The 18,973-nt window shown below is 35.9% G+C and overlaps 1 protein-coding gene across 1 annotated transcript in view; it reads right to left on the minus strand.

Annotated features, from left to right (window-relative positions):
- The window catches only part of grm8b (glutamate receptor, metabotropic 8b), a 137,895-nt gene extending 121,130 nt beyond the window's left edge, over window positions 1-16,765 (minus strand). The window contains exons 1-2 of the mRNA XM_026202733.1: window positions 16,701-16,765; window positions 14,856-15,630 (exon numbers count right to left, since the gene is read on the minus strand). Of these exons, the coding sequence (XP_026058518.1) occupies window positions 14,856-15,398 (543 nt within the window). The 5' untranslated portion in view covers window positions 15,399-15,630; window positions 16,701-16,765. The remainder of the gene's footprint in view (window positions 1-14,855; window positions 15,631-16,700) is intronic.
- Between the last annotated feature and the right edge of the window lie 2,208 nt (window positions 16,766-18,973).

Genomic DNA, 18,973 nt, shown 5'->3' on the forward strand with positions numbered 1-18,973 from the left:
TGGACACATTAATATAGCACTTTATTATGCATTGCTGTACACCCAAAGCTGTACACAATCATTCACTCCTTACAAAAATAAATTAGCTTTGCTAGCTGCATGATTTTAAAAACTCCACCTTGCTACTATTAACCACTTTCAGCATCAACAATGGATATCACTGTTTTGTTAGACAGAGCTACAATTTTACACATTATTTTGCTCTTTACACACACTACGAGTAAACAGGATGGGTTAGCTGTATTGTATCTCTGCTAATAAAAGATACAAAATAAAGTTACATTAAAAAGCTATATATTCAGGAACCAGGATGAGTTCATTTTTAATTTAAGGTCAGTACTCAATATGCCCAGAACACCAGTGCCCTGTGATTTTTACAAGTTCGGACTGAGTAACAGACTACTCATTTCAGTACTCATTTAAGAGAAGAAATTAAGGCATGAGAGAGAAGAGGAGAAGATAAAGCACAACTTTCACTGGCATGTATGAATTTCTAACAGTGACCCATAGATTTTTCAAAGGGTCAGCGTGAAGCACACACACACAAACTAAAGCTATTGATCTGATATCTCTTGATCTGATAGGTCGTGGACATGGCAGGCTGTTTGCTGAGTGTGATATGTCTTGGGGGCAAGTCGGGATCAAACACCTTGGAATCCAATGTCGAGAACTAAAGGAGACCTCACCACACACAAGCAGCCACAAGCATACCAATTCTGTATAGTACAAACAAGACAGACAGGGATGCATACAGTAACTCGGCCCTTATGGAGACATAAACAACACCTAGAAAATGTATGCAATGGCATTTGACAACAGAATATCACCAAGCGGCATACGCAAAAACCTATATCATTTTATCAAACACTTTTAACCAAGTTGATTTTTTGTGGAAGTGCTTGTGCTTTATTATTGTGCAATATTTGAAATGTCATAATAAATGTCATAATACATTTTAGTGGTTATATTGTATTCATATATATTACTATTATATTTTATTATATTAGTTATATTAGTATATAATTCTTAATTTAACAGGAATCCCTGGATAACAAATGAGCCTCACAAAATTAAGATGTGAAGTCATGCGTTGGTCTGCAGGCCTGAGACAGCTGCTGACCTATTACCTCATTACACTTATTATGCAGATCTATTCACCTGACACTAAGCAGACTGCAAGAACAACCTCCCATTTGCATAAACGCAAAAAAAAAAAAATAATAATAATAATAAACAACTGACCTGTCCCTCAATGTGTCACGATTTTGCTAAAGCAGACACAATTCTGACTCTCGGTTTTAAAAAGACAACAACTAATGATTAAAAGCATTAAATGTCAACTGATAATGAAGTTGCGGTGCTTAAGTATACTCTTAGCATGTGGCAAAACATCTCTAATGACTTCTGGAAAATATGGCAGAAGGAGTGAAAAAGCCCCTCTGTTCTAAAACCTAGTGTGCTGATTTGATGTCTACGGCCTACACAGATAACTGACTACTGAGACAGCATCCTAATTACAATGGACCTTTAAAAATAACATAATAATTATAACACTACCTAGTCAGCAACTGTACACATCACATGTTAGTATCTCACTTGTTTATCCTAGACAGTAATTTAATTAATTGGAGAGGAAATGAAGACTTTGTCTAAATCACCAATTCCTTCAAATAAATAAATTAATTCATAAAAATAAAAATACCATTGCTCATTTTAGTTTTATCAAAAGTTAAAGATTTTTAAGTTATTTCAAAATCCTTTTGATTAGATTCTTCCAAGACCAATTTTTTTTCAGGGCTTTGTATTCCACATTAATCTTGTTTGTGTTTATTCTTGTTCTCTTGAAATATGACAGAACAACCTCTGGGTGACAGAATAGGGCGCAATATTTTTTTTAACCTATCTACTTCCATCAGAGACATAGATGACTTGATTTAAGATATACTGAAATGTAGTTAAGTTACTCCCCATACAATACAGCAGCACTACAGCGGATCCTCCATCCTGTAATGTGCAGCAAGAGTCTCTCCTCTCCTGCCATGTCTGGTTTGATTTGGAGAGATCTTACTGCCTCTCAGTGCATAATGCATCGTGATGGGAAGTGAATTATCTGAAGTGTTTGCTTATGGAGAATAGTGTGTGAACGAGGGATTAGCGGAGCACAAATGAGGTCTGAAATTCTATTTTAAAGAACATAGTCCATTTTATGCTTCTCATCATGCCTGATGCTTTTTGTCCTTGCAGCTGAGGCGAACAGTGATCACGACAGACATCCTCCTTTAAGAGGAAATGAACAGTCATGCATACTTCATATTCGAGTCATATGCACAAGGAGGAACTAATATGATACCACTGGAGGAGATATTTGTCGCGTTAGCAAGCATGCTAACAGTCTGCTCATTCACCAAACAAACCTAGACAGCCATTTAAGGTTGTCCTGTATGCATTTTAATACATTGCACGTACTGTATCTTTCAGGAAAGACAGCAACTTATGAATCTTTTTAGAATACTCTTTTAAAATATTTAATAATATTTAAATGAATGGAAAAATACTTCTGGTACCAAACTGTTGCAGTGGAATCAGTTGTGAGTATGTGGCTAAAAACATCTGATTTTGATTTTTTAAGTTAAGTAAATTAAGTTAAGTTAAGTTAAGTTAAGTTAAGTTAAGTTAAGTTAAGTTAAGTTAAGATAAAAATTAACAGAAAATTATTACAAATATATTTTTTAGGAAAAATATATATTATTATTATTATTATAGTGTTTAAATATATTTCTTTTTATGATAAAAATAATGTGTGATTCAGTTATTTGATCTACAATAGCTTCTATCATATGATACAAATAATATATATATATGTAATATGTACATAAGATAATGATAATTAATTTTATATACACACACATATATATTTACATACAATTTTCTCCCGATTTAAAAAAAAAAACTTTTTTATACATTTTCTTATTTGAGAATACATTTATACACATGCACACAACTTTTTACTCAAATTTGATTTGCCGTTTTTATGATTATAATGGTTGTATATTTTTATAGATTCTGAAATATCACATCCAGTGGTGTGTAAGATACTGTTGACTGCCAAGTATTTTAGTCATTGGTTTCTGACATTTCTTCCCAGATCCAAAGTTAAGAAACTCAAATAATAAACTCAAAAAGTAAACAATCAGTTATTGCTGTCCATGCAAAAACGAAACGGTTTAACAGAGAAGCTAACCTAAGGCATAACATCACCTATACATCGTTATTATATTTCTGAACTGACCAGCACCTCTATTGACAATCTTAGCAAAAACGCAGGAATATTGGACCCGGCCGCAGTGGCTTATCTGAAAACGGCAGTACTTGCAAGAATGTGGGAGCTCAGTCGACTGCATGCACTTGTGGGATCCTTTTCATACATATGGATGCTCATCCGCGGGCCTTTGCGAGTGGAGTGATCGATTGGAGCATGTCAGTGTTTGTGGAGGATGGGTCAGGGGTGATGATTCACATGCTCCCATCACTGAGGGTGAGTTTTATTCAACTGCTGCCCTGTGTTTGGGTGTGCTTGACCGATAAGAGGCCAGAGCTCTCATTAATGGGGCCTCGGGGGACAAATCAAGAGAGATCGCTGGGGGATTGTAATTAATTTGGCATCCTAATCCAGACATCACACTGAAGGAGTTTGACACGTTACAAAAGCAGACTACTTAACAGCACTATCAGATTTATATGATAGCATTACGCTTTTAAAAGGCATTTAAGATTACTTAAGATAATACATGAGAGATACACATTAGATGAGTAGTTCAGACAAAAAAATTAATTTACCAATAGACCAAACAGCTGATAAAACCATCACAATAATCCATAAGTAATCCATATCACTTCAGTCTTCAATTAATAACTCAAGAAGTAAAAAAAGGTGCATTTGTGTAAGAAACTAAATCAGTAAGGTACTTTAAACTGTTGCTTCTGGACAAAAAACAAGTCCATAATCCACTAAAAAATGCTCCATCCTCTTATGTCCTCTTGCTTCAAAATCCACCCACATAATTGTTCAGAACTGTTTTGTACTGATTTTGCTTATTAACAGCGCTTGATCTGTGCATATTTCTCTCCTGATTCAGACAAGACAAGCTTTTCACTGGAGAAAGCAATATTACGGATAGAAGATTTATTTTTATTTTTATTCAAACACACTGTTTTTCACGTCAAAGGATGTTCATTAATGGACTGGAGTGGTGTGGATTACTTGTGGATTATTGTGGATACAGGTAATGACTCTCATTCTGATGGCACCCATTCACTGGAAATGACACATTTCTCCAAATCCGTTCACATAAAGAAACAAACTCATTTACATCTTGAATGGCCTGTGGGTAAGTATAATTTCAGCACATTTTCATTTGTTTGAGTGAACTATTCCTTTAACTGCCGCATTAAAACACTGCATAATAACCATAAGTGATGAATTCGTTACTAAACAGGCTGTTTAAACACACCAGTTCATACCTATCCTGTCAACGGCCCAAATGAAAGCTGAAATGCAGCAAGAATGGATCCATTTAAAATCCATCTGTTCTTTAGAGCAGAATGTCCCAGCAGAAAAACTCCTAATGCTGGATCTGCTTTTCATTTTATTCCTATCTGCTGCTGGTTTCTATTCTAAAAACTACGGTCCCACCGAAATGACTGATTCATCTTACAGAGACTAAAGTCCCTTAATCAGTATTAAATCTCAAGTGCATTTGTTAAATAATAGACAGGAGTAATAAAGAAGCAGCTCCCCCTGAATAGCCAATATTCCAAAAATAATTTCTGTATTAAAACAAGTTTCCCTAAACACTCTCCCGCATTACTCAAATTAACTGATTCTTTTTAATGAGGAGGTCTAAAAGATTCACAAAACAGCCCCGAACTCAATGTCAGTTAGCAACTTGATTCAGATTCACTAAGTCAGTGAATCGTTGAGAGCTGATTTAACAAATGACTCACTCACTGAACAATGAGCCATTTTTGAATTAAGTATGATTGAAATGAACCAGAAATCATTGAATCAAATCAACAAGGTGATGTATTTGACTTCTTACTGACTGGTTGCTTATATGATAATGTGTGTGTGTGTGTGTGTGTGTGTGTGTGTGTGTGTGTGTGTGTGTGTGTGTGTGTGTGTGTGTGTGTGTGTGTGTGCTCATATGTATTGCATAAGATCCTATATTAATGTTGAATTAATTATGACTGTATTTATTAATTATCTAAAAATAATCGCCTTTAACTGTAAAGCAGTGGATACATCAGGATACTTCACATAACATTTAGAATTACAAAGAATATTAGATCACATAAGCCTATATACATAAACTAAACATTGAAATGGTTCTTGTTAAAATCACTGAGGCAAAAATAACTTTTGGGGATCACTTTGGGACAATAAGGCATGATTCACAGGGTGATTCATTCTTAGATAATGTGTTCTCTAATGAACGGTTTAGTTGTTTAGACATCATGTTGAAGTCTTTTCAATACTGACCTCAAATAACAAGGTCTGCCGGCAGGAACAATACTGGTTTGGTTGAGCTGTGAGACTTATAATTCACTTCCCACAAATTATTCAGTGAATGAGTATGGATATGACAACAAAAGCTAGATATACTTGAACAAATCTAAATATCATACTTGATATTTAGTGCATACTATGCTCAATAATATGCAGGTAAACAACCTAAAAAAAGACCAATTAGCAGAAGCCTTTGCTGTTTTATTGACACTCTTATTGCTGTGTCCTAAATATTTAATGTTCATCAATTTGCAGCATTACATTATGTGGCACTAATTCACAGGCAGCTAATTTACTCGTGCATCATTCATGAAGCTACAGGCACATATACTGAAAATACACAAAAGTTTCACTGAAAGGTGTGAAAAGGTATGCATTTTATTATATAAAAACACCTCCTATTTTAACGTGCAAAAAGAACTAGAAGCAATTAATTAACAGGTTCAAAAAAGAAAGTAACAATTTATAAATTTTGTAATTAAATTACACTGACGTTGGTTCTAACTCTAAAAATACATTAGAAAATAAAAAGTGAAAAAAAAAAGTTGTATTGACTACTATGGAACCCCGTTTCTGCAAAAGATAAATAAAAAAATAATAATTAAGGGGGGGGGGTGAAATGCTCGTTTTCACTCAATATCCTGTTAATCTTGAGTACCTATAGAGTAGTACTGCATCCTTCATAACTCCAAAAAGTCTTTAGTTTTATTATATTCATAAGAGAAAGATAGTCTGTACCGATTTTTCCCGGAAAAACACGACCGGCTGGAGGCGTGACGTGTGGGCGGAGCTAAAGAATCACGAGCGCCAGTAGGCTTTTGCGTTGAGAGCATGTGGAAGCTGTGACATTACCGTGAGGGAAAACCCATCATCCAAAACAAACCATGGCTTACAGTCAGATTCAGCCGTTTATTTATGATCCAGAATCAGATCCAGAGGCTGAAACTGAACGAAAGCAGCAGCAGCAACGACTTGCTCCAAGTGGAGCTCGAACCCGGGTCTCCGGCATGGGAGGGGACGCACTAACAAGAAGGCAGAGATATTTGAAGCAGTTTTACTCACCGCCTGCGGTTCCAACACACGATCGTGACCCTTTTTCGTTGGGACTGCATCATCCTTAAGAAATAAACGATACGCAAATCCGTCGTCAAACTGGGCCTTGTGAACAAGCATCTTCGAAATGCAGGGAACAAACAAAAACACTTGCACAACTCCGTTGATGCTCTGTAAAAATAAACTCCATCCACTGGTCACTTAATGCTGTTTTTGTAATCTGTGCAGGGTTGTCTTGCCCTGGCAACCAAAAACACACTTCTTTTGTGACTTTTCGCGACGCTCTCGCTCTGATCAGTGAATCGCTCTGATCAGTGAAATGTCTGTGCTGCTCAGCCTCGCTATACAGGAGCGCGCGCTCTTCCGGCAAAAGTGCCTCAGGACCCATATAAGGAAATTCCGCTCCATCTAACGTCACACAGAGCCATACTCGAAAAAAACTTTCCAAAACTTGTGACAAACCGGAAGGAGTATTTTGGGAACAAAAATACTCCTTCAAATGTACAACTTAATTTTTGAAACTTTGTCCATGTTTTAGCATGGGAATCCAGCTCTTTAACAGTGTAAAAAACTCAGTATGCATGAAATAGCATTTCACCCCCCCCCCCCCCTTTAAAAAGTGGGTCTTTCAAAAAAACAAAAACAAAACCAATTCTAACTTTTTTATTTGTGAAATCAGAACTGGGAAAAAAATGTGTAAACTATTCTGTGGTGGGGAAAAAATTGCAAAATGAAAACTCACAATTGTGAGATATAGAATAAGAATTGCGAGATGTAAACTCGGTTGCATTTATCTCAGACAAATTTGCGAGATTTTCCAGAATTGCGAAAAAGTAGCAAAGTACCTTTTTTTCGGCTTCCATAATTAGCAGTTCATATGCATTTGAAAAGCTATTTCAGGTTTGTTCTCTCGGTTTTGAAGGATGCAGCAGACTATGAAATCCGGCATACTTTACTACGGTATCACTTCACCACTTTGATCCAGGCTCTTTATAATGGCAGATAAGATCATCTTTGCAAGCCTGAATCTATAGCAGTTTATTATTTTTGTCTTCATCATCTGATGAATAACTGACTCTGTGATCATCTAAATCTAAATCAAATTGTGCTTACCACCTGGTCTCTGCACACAGTATCACTATGACGTTAATTGCACCAAATAGCAATGAGTTTTGAACAGAGTGCAATCTATTATGAGCCTAATAAGATGGAAGCTGCTGAGCTGAAATAAAGCAGTGTTTAGTGAATTCGCCCCTCTGTGTTCTTTCTTTCCTACCCTTAAATTCATGGGAACTTGATGCAACCAGTGTGAAGACTCTATGGGATAATTTCCTAGATGTTCGCAACAGTTTGCAAACCCCAGATTTGCTAAGATATTATTTCCGAAGTGGCTTTTTTCTAGCTTATTACTCTGCTGAGGTTCATAACTGCCGTTGATTAGTCCAATTACTGTGGTGTAATCAGCAATTTGATGATGTGGATGCTTCCAATACACTGCAGAATCTTACATAAGTGCAAAACACCCATAGTCTGGAGTTTAGCAAATCTACAAGCTGAAGATAGAACTGCAAAACAGGCATCAAAACATGTTTTTTTGCACTCCTCCAGGTGCAAAAGATGGTATCATCCATGACTGTTTACGTAGCTCTTTGAGACAATTGAATTATTCCAGTTCTTAATGACATGGTTTCTTTTTATTAATTATTATTTCAGTAGTTTTGAGGAAGATATATTTATAAAAAATGAGATGCTATTCCATATGATAATGAATAAAATATAAATAAAAAAATAAATACAAATAATAAAAGTTCAGTTCAGTTACAATGTAACAGTGAATTTTGAGTATTTTCGTACGTTTTGCTTTAGATTCAGTTGTGATGTTACAATGAATTTTGAGTATTTTCTTATGTTTTGCTTTAGATTCTGTTGTGATGTTACAGTGAATTTTGAGTATTTTCGTACGTTTTGCTTTAGATTCTGTTGTGATGTTACCGTGAATTTTGAGTATTTTCTTATGTTTTGCTTTAGATTCTATTGTGATGTTACAGTGAATTTTGATTATATTAGTACGTTTTGCTTTTGATTAGTTTGCGATGTTTCAGTGAATTCTGAGTATTTTCGTACATTTTGATTTAGATTTGGTTCCGATGTTACAGTGAATTCTGATTATTTTTGTACATTTTGCTTTAGATTGGGTTGTGATGTAACAGCGAATTCTGAGTATTTTCGTATATTTTGCTTTAGATTCAGTTGCGATGTTACAGTGAATTTTGAGTATTTTCTTATGTTTTGCTTTAGATTCGGTTGTGATGTTACAGTGAATTCTGATTATTTTTGTACATTTTGCTTTAGATTGGGTTGTGATGTTACAGTGAATTTTGAGTATTTTTGTATGTTTTGCTCTAGATTTAGATAGAACTTGCTGGTGGCGGCAAAAAACAATATACAGTCCCCAACATTTTACAACATCAGCATACTTGGTAAAACATCTTTTTAATAAAATGTTCTCATTTATGTTGTGACTGCAAAAAAATCCTAATGCATGGCTACGTTTGAATTGGCCATCAATGGAAAACCAACCTTGACCCCCAATACTACAGTATCTTATAAAATAAATCTCATCTGCTGCTGCTGTTGCTCGCATACAGTATGACAGTTTCCACTATCCAAATACTGCATATTAAAGAAACATGCAGCCCTCTCTTTAAGCTTCACGCTCTATGACCTCATTTCCTGTCTTGTGCTAAAACATATGCCCTCAGGTGTACTGACCCCACTCATATCTCTTCACTGAGTCAATACAGGGTGACAGTCACACCAGTGCACTGACCACATTTCATCTCAGTAAAAGAGAGTTGGCGTAGGAGGTTGGCATGAAAACACAGATGTTTTTTTCACAGCCTCGGCTACAGGAAAGAATGAATATCTTCCCTCCCCCGTTTCTCTGACTGTGCTAAGGCTGTGTATTGATTAAGACTGCAATGCGACGCTTCACCTAATCTAATGCCATAATAGGGACCTGGAGGTGGCAATCATACCCTGAATGCCAAACAAATCAAGCCGATTTACACACATGCACATCCACATTCATACTTCATTCATGGTTCATTCTACAAACTGATTTCTTTGTTTTCAAAGCAACATGTCATGACAAGTGTTTTTTTTTTTTTTTTTTTTTTTTTGACAAATCAAATTTATCTCTGACTGAAATTGCACTTTCAGCTAATTTATTTTGTGAAAAAGCAATTATTTTATTGAATTATTCATTCAGATCCATCAAGTATGAAGCAATTCTTCAGGGTACTTTATTGGTAAAACCATTCTTTCTTAAATTGAAAAGCACACATTTGCACACATGCACATCTGCATTCATTCATTCTACAAACCGATCACTTGGATTTTAAAATAACATGTATTTAAAGGTTTTTAAAAAATGAAAAAGAATAAAACATTAAAACTAACAAAATGTGATTTTAACTATGCAATTGAAAAGAAAAAAAGAAAAGACACTACACAAGTGGGCAGCTTCTGAGTGATTAAATCACAGAACTGGTAAACAAAGAAAGCAAACAAACAGCATCCCACATCTCAAAATCCAATAAATGCATTAAATGTCTTCACTTGAAGCAATTTGGTCTTTTTCTATTAACCACATCCCCAGCATCACCTCTGTCTGTTCTACTCTGATCTCAGGTACGTAGCGGTCAAAGCGTTTCAAGTCTTCCGTCTGCATTACAAGCGAGATGCATGAGGAAGGCATTACCTATGCCCCGACGCAGTCTGCAACTGGTGACCAATAAAGTCATTATCTGAACTGGATTGTGATGTCTCCTTTATTCTTCCCCTTCATGAAATATGCATGAATATATTTCACACTTCTGTCTGGATGAGCTGCTAAAATATACATGCAGTCAGTAGGATTGTCTAAATTATTCTTAACTTTCCATTTACCTGACTGGGATAAAGTGCTTCATCAATGAGCTCTATTTCTGTTTGGACAATTGTTTAAGTGTAGGGAATACAGAATCCATCTTAACATCAAATATTTGTTATAATGTGTGATGACTTTGTGATATGAAGCACTGCAGAAGGCCATATATAATTTTGAGTTTTTACATCCATTTTTAAATGTCAGATAGTTTCTTACACCAAACAGCCAAAATTTAGAAATACACAACCACATTAGCAAATTGTCTGCAATATTATTGTCAGAGAAGGTCCATCGTCTGTTTTCAATAGTGTAGTAATGTATAAACCACAGTTCTGTCATTACAACTCTTGGAATGTTTAGCATGGTAATATACACTGACAATGATAAAGTGTTCGGTCTTGGCAGAATAGATCTGCTATGCTGCTCCTGCTAAATATCCACAACATGCTGTTGTAAGCATTCAAGAAATACTGCAGCAGATTTATGAAGGTGGAGCTGGTGGAGGTGGAGGGTTTCTGAAGCGCTGCAGCTGCTACAGCAAACACTAGCCGAATACATTTGAATGTTGAGCTGCAAGCTCATTGGCTGCTGATGGAAGAAGGAACGAATCAGCTGGGCCATGTGAGTAATGATGTCATTATATCAGATTGAGTTAGATATCGGCCTGCACCATGTAGAGCAGTGGTGTCAAACTCAATTCCTAGAGGGCCGGAGCCATGCAGAGTTTAGATTCAACCCTAATCAAACACACCTGATACAATTAATCAAGTCCTTCAGACTTATTTGAAAACTACATGGTATGAGTACTGGAGATGGGTTGGAACGAAACTCTGCAGGGCTCCAGCCCTCCAGGAATTGAGTTTGACACCCCTGATCTAGAGTTTCATGACAGAGCTTTGTGTTTCACACATAAATCACTTACAAATTAAGTAACTTTCTGTTGAGTTGACCAACGAGTGACCAACTTGAAACAAACCTGAAGAGAAATTACATAGATTGTTATTAAAATCACTCATCAAGATGTGACCGTATCTTCAGAATTCCCCTTAAGGAAATTAACCATGGTTTTATTATAGTAAAAGTGTTGTATCCATGTTTTTTGTGTTGTTTTGCCATACTGACTACAAGTTGTATAACCACAGTTTTACTACAAATACCATGGTAAAACTATGGTTAGTGTAAAAAATCATGGTTTATCTGTGCTTGCCAACATTTAACTAGTAACCCATTTTGGTTTAATTTGTAGTAAAACCTTGGGTAATTTTCATAAGGTTGAAAGAAGCTAGCAATCAAAAGTCACGCTCATTAGAGGATGTTAGCATTTCAACATAAGGCAACATTAGAAAACATTAGCAGTAGCATTTATTGACCCTTAACAAATATAGTAAAAACCATTAGCATTTTGTTTATGCTAACTACACTAGCGGGAGCAAATGATAATTGAGTTGTGAAAATGAACTTAATCTCACTACATCCTGACAAAACTTCTTTAAAAAGTCAATGAGTAATCTACAGGCTACATCTACTGTACTTTCTCTTACTAAGCTAAGTGCTAGCTTTGAGCCACATTAAATCCAGGGGAGAAACAAACCCAGTGACTTCCCCAATCGCATCCTGTTTTGAGACTTCCAGACACATATCACTTTCAAATGTCCAGTCTCTGCAGATCGATGAGAGGAAGGAGCAGAGGAAAGAGAAAAGACGCTACATCAGAATTTCAGGGTAAGTAAACCAATCACATATTTTCTATGTTGTCAGGGACTCTCTAAAATAAACAAAAAATAAAAACACAGAAAGGAATCAAGCATCTACTGCCTCAGCTTAAATTGATCTGTGTACACGTGTGACTGTACAAAGAAACAAACGGAAAAAAAAAAACCCACAATCGATATCTGATTTAAATGACTGATGCACAAGGTGAAGAACAATGCAGTAGCCAGTCAACAAGCTCAATACGGATAAACTGCTGAAGCCAGACATCTCACTTCTTCAGAAGACCAAGCCAAGCTTCAACGCTGATGATTACACTACATTATAAATATAAGTTTAAACTATATTTCTCTCTCCGTCCTCCATTTCTATGGTTCTATTTCCATAATCTCTGCTGCAGATGAAGTAATGCTGTGTCTGATTTATTTTGCAGTTGAAAAGGTGAATGCTTTCTTCAGATAAACACGACACCCATTATTTGATCCAATTACAAGCCAGCTATATTTAGTATCTGTAACAGACGCTCAATTATTAATGAGACATGAAAAATAAGATATCCCCGTAGCAGTATTTTTGAGACTCAAATGTAGAAAATCTCTGCACAGCATAAACACCAGATAGCAGCAAATTAATCAGTTCAAGACAATCCCGAAAAACATTTCATCAAGTGATTCTACACTACTGAAGATGCTTCTGAAAATCGGACAAATTTCTATTTGTTTATAATCATTAGCGGTTCCTGTTTAGTGCTCAAGAGACCCATGTGATTATTGATTAGCACTCAAAACAGATTCAATTACAGGCTACTATATCCACAGTGCTGCCAAAAAGTGTGCACAAGTGAATTCCTTCTGAAAGTGCATCACTCCAAGAGATTACAGAACTGACCATTCCTTATTTCATGTCTATAGCAGTGGGTCATGGACAACAGGGCATAAACGATGATAAATGCAAATTATAAAATGTAACTACCCATATAATCATGCATAGTTGAAGTAAATTTGCTAAATAAATATGCTCATGAAACATTAAATAAAAAGTGAAGAAGTTTTTAGGGATGCACCGAAACGTTATTGCAACTGGTTGTTATTTTCAGTTGCCAGTAAATTACAGATATTAAAATTCTATAATATTTTGTCTAAATACATAAAAAATAAAACAATGAAAAAGCTATATATATATATATATAAGTGCCATCTGAAATTTTCATCTAAAATTTGGATTTTATCAAGCATACTATGCATAGGTTGAGTCATTTTACTTCAATGGCAAGGTGCAGGTCCTTTTTCAGGCTATTAAAGTGAAATAACTTCACATAAATATAGAAACCTAATAAAAATCCTGATTTTAGATGAAAACTTCAGATGGAACTTAGAGGTTTTTGCTTCTGATCTCTTCATATATATATATATATATATATATATATATATATATATATATATATATAGCATGTGACAATTTGCAATATGTGGAATTTTTTTCACCAGATTAATCAGTAAATCCAATATATGCATCAACCATAAAAACAATGTATTACTCTTCTTCTGGAAATTGCTAGTAAATTTTACAAAACAAACTTCATACAAATTTGACAGGAACGACAAATTAATTTGACATAAAATTAAATATATCATTTTTTTTAAACATGACATTTTTCGATTGGAATGTTTATTTATGACTTACTAAATAAATATTTACAGTGCACCTATATATTGTGCCTCCCTAAATATTTCACATGTCTTTTAACGTAGATGTCAAAGTTTGCACCTCCAATCAAATGGTATTTTGGCGCTATTTTTAAAAACTACACCAATTATGCAGATGCCAACATGGACAGGTTGAATGACAGGCCCTCACCTGGGAAAACCATGACCTAAACTACACATAGTTAAACAAGAAAACAACACAGGATGGATTAAATACACTTTATGTCTAGTTCCGTGGGTCCTGAACCAAAACTACCAATCTAAAATGTAGCAAAGACAGAAATTACCTTAAACAGGTGTGGGTTGTGCATCCAATCAAACTTGACTTTCTTTTTTTTTTCTAATTCATCTCTCACTTGTTTAAGACTACAACTTTAAGCCAAATCAAGCAGAGGCCAACACAACAGTTTGCCTGACATGCCATCAACCTTAAAAAACACTTGCAAAACTATGCAACGCTACACCAGTGGCTCCTTCACATTTTAAATGTATCTTCTATCTAACACCCATTTCAGGTTTTGGAGTCTCTACTAATAAGCTGATCACATGATTGAGGTGTGTTTGATTAAAGATACAAGCAAAATGTGCAGTGGTATGGCAGGGGTTCCAGGAACGTGGTTGGGATCCTCTGGCCTAGACTACATTAAATATGGATTACATCTGGTTCTGTGGGTCCTGAAGCAAAGCCACTGACCTATGGTGTAGCTAAGACAGAAAAGAGCTTAAACAGGCATAGATTGTGCATCCAATCAAACTTCAAGGAAAGACATGTTAAAGATATACCAAAGACATGCAAAGTATACATTACTACATCAATTATGGATACATCTGGTTCTGCTGATCCTGCAGCAATGCACTCAACTAATATTGTAACTTAGCCAGGAATTACCTTAAACAGGCGTAGGATGTTGGCCACCATGATGGAGACGGAGCTCGCAGCTGCGCCTATCACACCAATAATCTTGTCCGGCTTGGCAAAGATGGGCTGCTCGCCACTAGTGCATCGCACATCAGTAGAATCGCGCTCGATGAGAGCCTGCACGAAAGTAAGCGACTGTTCCAGGGCGTAGGTGTCACGCGAGCAAGTGTCCAAAATACGCGCCCCCAGGGTCACGTTGGGCAGCAGGTCAGGGTCTTTGTTGATGAGGTCGATGGCGAAGAGCATGGCCTCCAACCGGTGAATACCCTTCTCCTTCTTCAGTTCGCCACAAGGGGCGCCACGTTCGCCCCTAGCATGCACCGGGAAGAGACCTCCCAGGATGATATCACCGTCCAGTCGTATAGAGTGGGCATATTCGGGAGCAGGGGGCATCAGTGGATCCGTACGCTGGCTGACGGATCCAACCACCCCCGTCAGCAGAAGAATACAGCCATACCATTCAAAGGCATTCACCATTGTGGCATAAGGTGGATCCAAACGCACAAGCAGCATTGGGGACGCAGTTACAAAGGTGGGAAGCCAGCAGGGACGGAGCACAATAACCGAAAGGGGTCATCAGTGCCCTTCACTGGAGCGTACCGGAAAACGGAATCCAACGACAAGGAGACCATTGGATTTTCTTGGAAGTTTTTGGTAGCAAACGAGGAAGAATGAGATGATGGAATATGAGGCAATCACATAGTTGCTAGCTCCTCAATTACAGAGGTCACAGACCATTAGAACCCTGTGTGAGAAGGAACAGCAGAGGAATATGCCTTCATCAGCAAAGATTGGGCACATTATTTATCAGAACACACATATGCACTGCACAGCAGGGAGGCTCTAAGTGTGAAAAATGGAGAGTGATCAGTGCATTTGTGTATTCGCTAAACACATCTGATCTGACAATCGACTTTTAAAACATGCATGTGTTTATGCATAAATATGCATGCATAATTAGCCTGTCTAACACTTTGGTTTGGAATATCTTTATACAACAAGTGAGCCAATGTGCTTAGCAAATGCTGCCTGGAATCGATCCCAGTGTAGAGAAGTGAATAAGCAAAACCAATGCAGAATAAGTTTATAATTTCTCCACTGATTCCTTAAGTCGAATTAAAAAAATTATAAAAATCTTAAAGGGACAGTTCATTTACTGACCCTGATGTCATTCTGATGTCATTATTTCTTGCATGGACCACAAATGGAGATGGCTGTCATGGCATTGTCACATTCAATGCATCTTTTTTCTATAACATGAATGTGACGGAAAGGGTCTCTTTTTGTGCTCCACAGAAGAAGAAAAAAGGTCATACAGGTTTGAAATAACATTTAGGTGAATAAATGATGACAGCATTTCAATTTTCTGCAAACTGGCCCCTTAAGTGGCGTACCTTTACAGTGTAAAGTATGGGCAAAACATTCAACTCCATGAAATATCATTTTAATTATTGCTTTTATAATTCATAAATCCAAATGACTAAAGCAAACGGTCACCGTTTTGTATAAAAACTCATTAAATGCCGTCATATTAGAAACTGTGGTCGGGAATGAAGAAATAGATTTGCAAATAAATACCTAAACAAATAAAACAAAACTTTTAACCATTTAACATTCTTCACATGTCTGATAATTGTTATTTATTAAATGCATTCAGCATTAGCATCATCACGAAACATTTCAACAGAGCTAAGTTGCACCCGAATAGCATTGCAACAATTAAACAAATAGTTAATACACCATATTATAGACTAGCGCAACTCGCGCTATTGCTTTTGCGAATATAAAGAGATAACATTTTGCATGCATTCATACCTGCAGGTGCCTGATCTGTGCTCGTGCGCTGATCGCTGCTGCCTCTGCTTTGATGCTGCTGGGAGGGACAGCGCGCGCGAGGCGAGCGCATCATTTCTCGCGCAAATACTCCCACTCCGTTATGATTGGTCTGACAATTTGGACGCTTTTTTTCGCCCCGAGCCACTTCAAGACAAACTGGAAGCACTCAACTGGAACAACGCATGGGAAGTATAAAAAAGGAAAAGAAAAGGAAAAAGCTTATTATTCAGAACCTCCTTAAAGACTATGATATTGAAGTAACGATTGTTCTTTATAAGGAGTCGAAAAGGGGCGTGCAAAGGTATATGATAGTGTCGTTGGAAGAAATATTTTACTTTTCAGACTGATAAAAGCAAAACTACGTAGTAATAGCCTTTCTGTTCATTGTGGCTTGTCAGCTGGTCTGAAGAGATGCAACTGTTCGACAGTCACTGCTGTGAATTATCGCACAGCGCCATCTAGTGTGAACACTGTGAACTAACACAGAGCTGATTCCTGCAGACAGTCTGCAGCGCTCAAATAAAACCATCGGAGATCAATAAACAAGATGGAATAATACAATAAAAATATGAGAATAATAAAATAAAAGACATAGACAAAATATAAGCCAAAACAAATATTACATGAAAAACTTTGTTGAAGTTGAAGTACTACACTATAACTGGAAAAAAAAATAAAGGTAACACTTTCTATGAAGCCCGTATTTATCATACATTATAATGGCATTCTTAAGCATTATAATGAATGCATAATGCATTATAAAAAACCTTATATATGTTATATCATCTCATGAATATTCATAACAACACTTATATATTATAATATTTACTTATTTGTGGTTATAGCTTTTAAGAGTATGATGATTTATAACACAATGAACATGTTGCATCCACTTTTACAACTGATCATATTTCTCATAGTTATAATGTATTATAAGTCTTATATCTTGCTATTTTTCTGATGCTAATTTACTTAGAGCGGTCAAATGCCACTTATAAGTAGTAGTAGTAATAATAATAATAATAATAATAACTTTTGTTTTCTCTCAAACAGCCATAAGGTCAGATGAATGTGTAATATGACACATTTGCTTTGAACTATTTGTATTGTAATATTAGTTTGATTATTTTGAAGGTACTCTTTAGACAGCTGTTGATAAGTAACTCTGCAACTACATGTCAACTAGCGGTCATTAGAGTATAAGTACACTTTATTTTGATGGTCAACCAACAGATAAACAAATGTCTTTGCGACATCAACTTATTCTACCATAGTAGATCCTACCATTCTTGAGCATATTAATACTCTAATGAGAGTCAGTTGGTGTGTAGTTGCAAAGATGCTTATAGTTGATTGATTAAGGGGACCATCAAAAATAAAATGTAACCATATAAAAGATTGCATTGTTTCTGGTTGGGGTATTAAGCTCACATCAATTAATTAACATAAGCTCCGAAAAAAAAAAAAAAAAACCCTTAAATAACACTCAACATCTAACCACTCTCAAGCTGTAGTAAGATACTGTGCAGATCTCAAATAAACAATGTCAAGGTATAATACAGTCCATTATACTGAAGTATAGATTTAATATGGTGTTCATTGTGTTATAAATAATCATACTTTTAAACGTATAACCACAAATACGTAAGTATTATGACTTATTATAATTGTTGTTATGATTATTCATTAATTGATATAACATATTATACGTTTTTTATAATGCATTATGCATTCATTATAATGCCTTAAGAATACCCTTATAATGTATTATAAATACAGGCTTCACAGAACGTGTTACCAAAATAAATTCAGGCAAAACGGAAACGCATAACTCTATTACGATAGCAAACTAAAATTAAAATATAATCTAATTTAAAAAATGCACTAACGCTATAACAGTATATAGATATAGTTGTAATACAACAAATAGCATGCACGGTCATAATCCAAAATAGCTGTTTGTAACAAAATAATGTTCACTTAAATGTGAGCGTATGAATTGAATGTGATTTCAGTCTTAAAGAAATAGTTTGCTGTTTTGTTTTCAGTAGACTGGTTAATGCAAGGTTAAGCCTACAGGCGACATTTTACAGTGATTATAATAAACCTACGCCCGAAAATATTCACTGGAGTGAAAAGTGTGATCTCAGCCATGAAAATGCACTGCATAGTAAAAATGACTCAGATCTAAACAGAAAGTGGGTTTTGACAGCAATAAAGGGCAATGATTCCTCTCCAGTGCTGTATAGCCC

Source organism: Carassius auratus, chromosome 25, assembly GCF_003368295.1.
Source record: "Carassius auratus strain Wakin chromosome 25, ASM336829v1, whole genome shotgun sequence".
Taxonomy (NCBI): domain Eukaryota; kingdom Metazoa; phylum Chordata; class Actinopteri; order Cypriniformes; family Cyprinidae; genus Carassius; species Carassius auratus.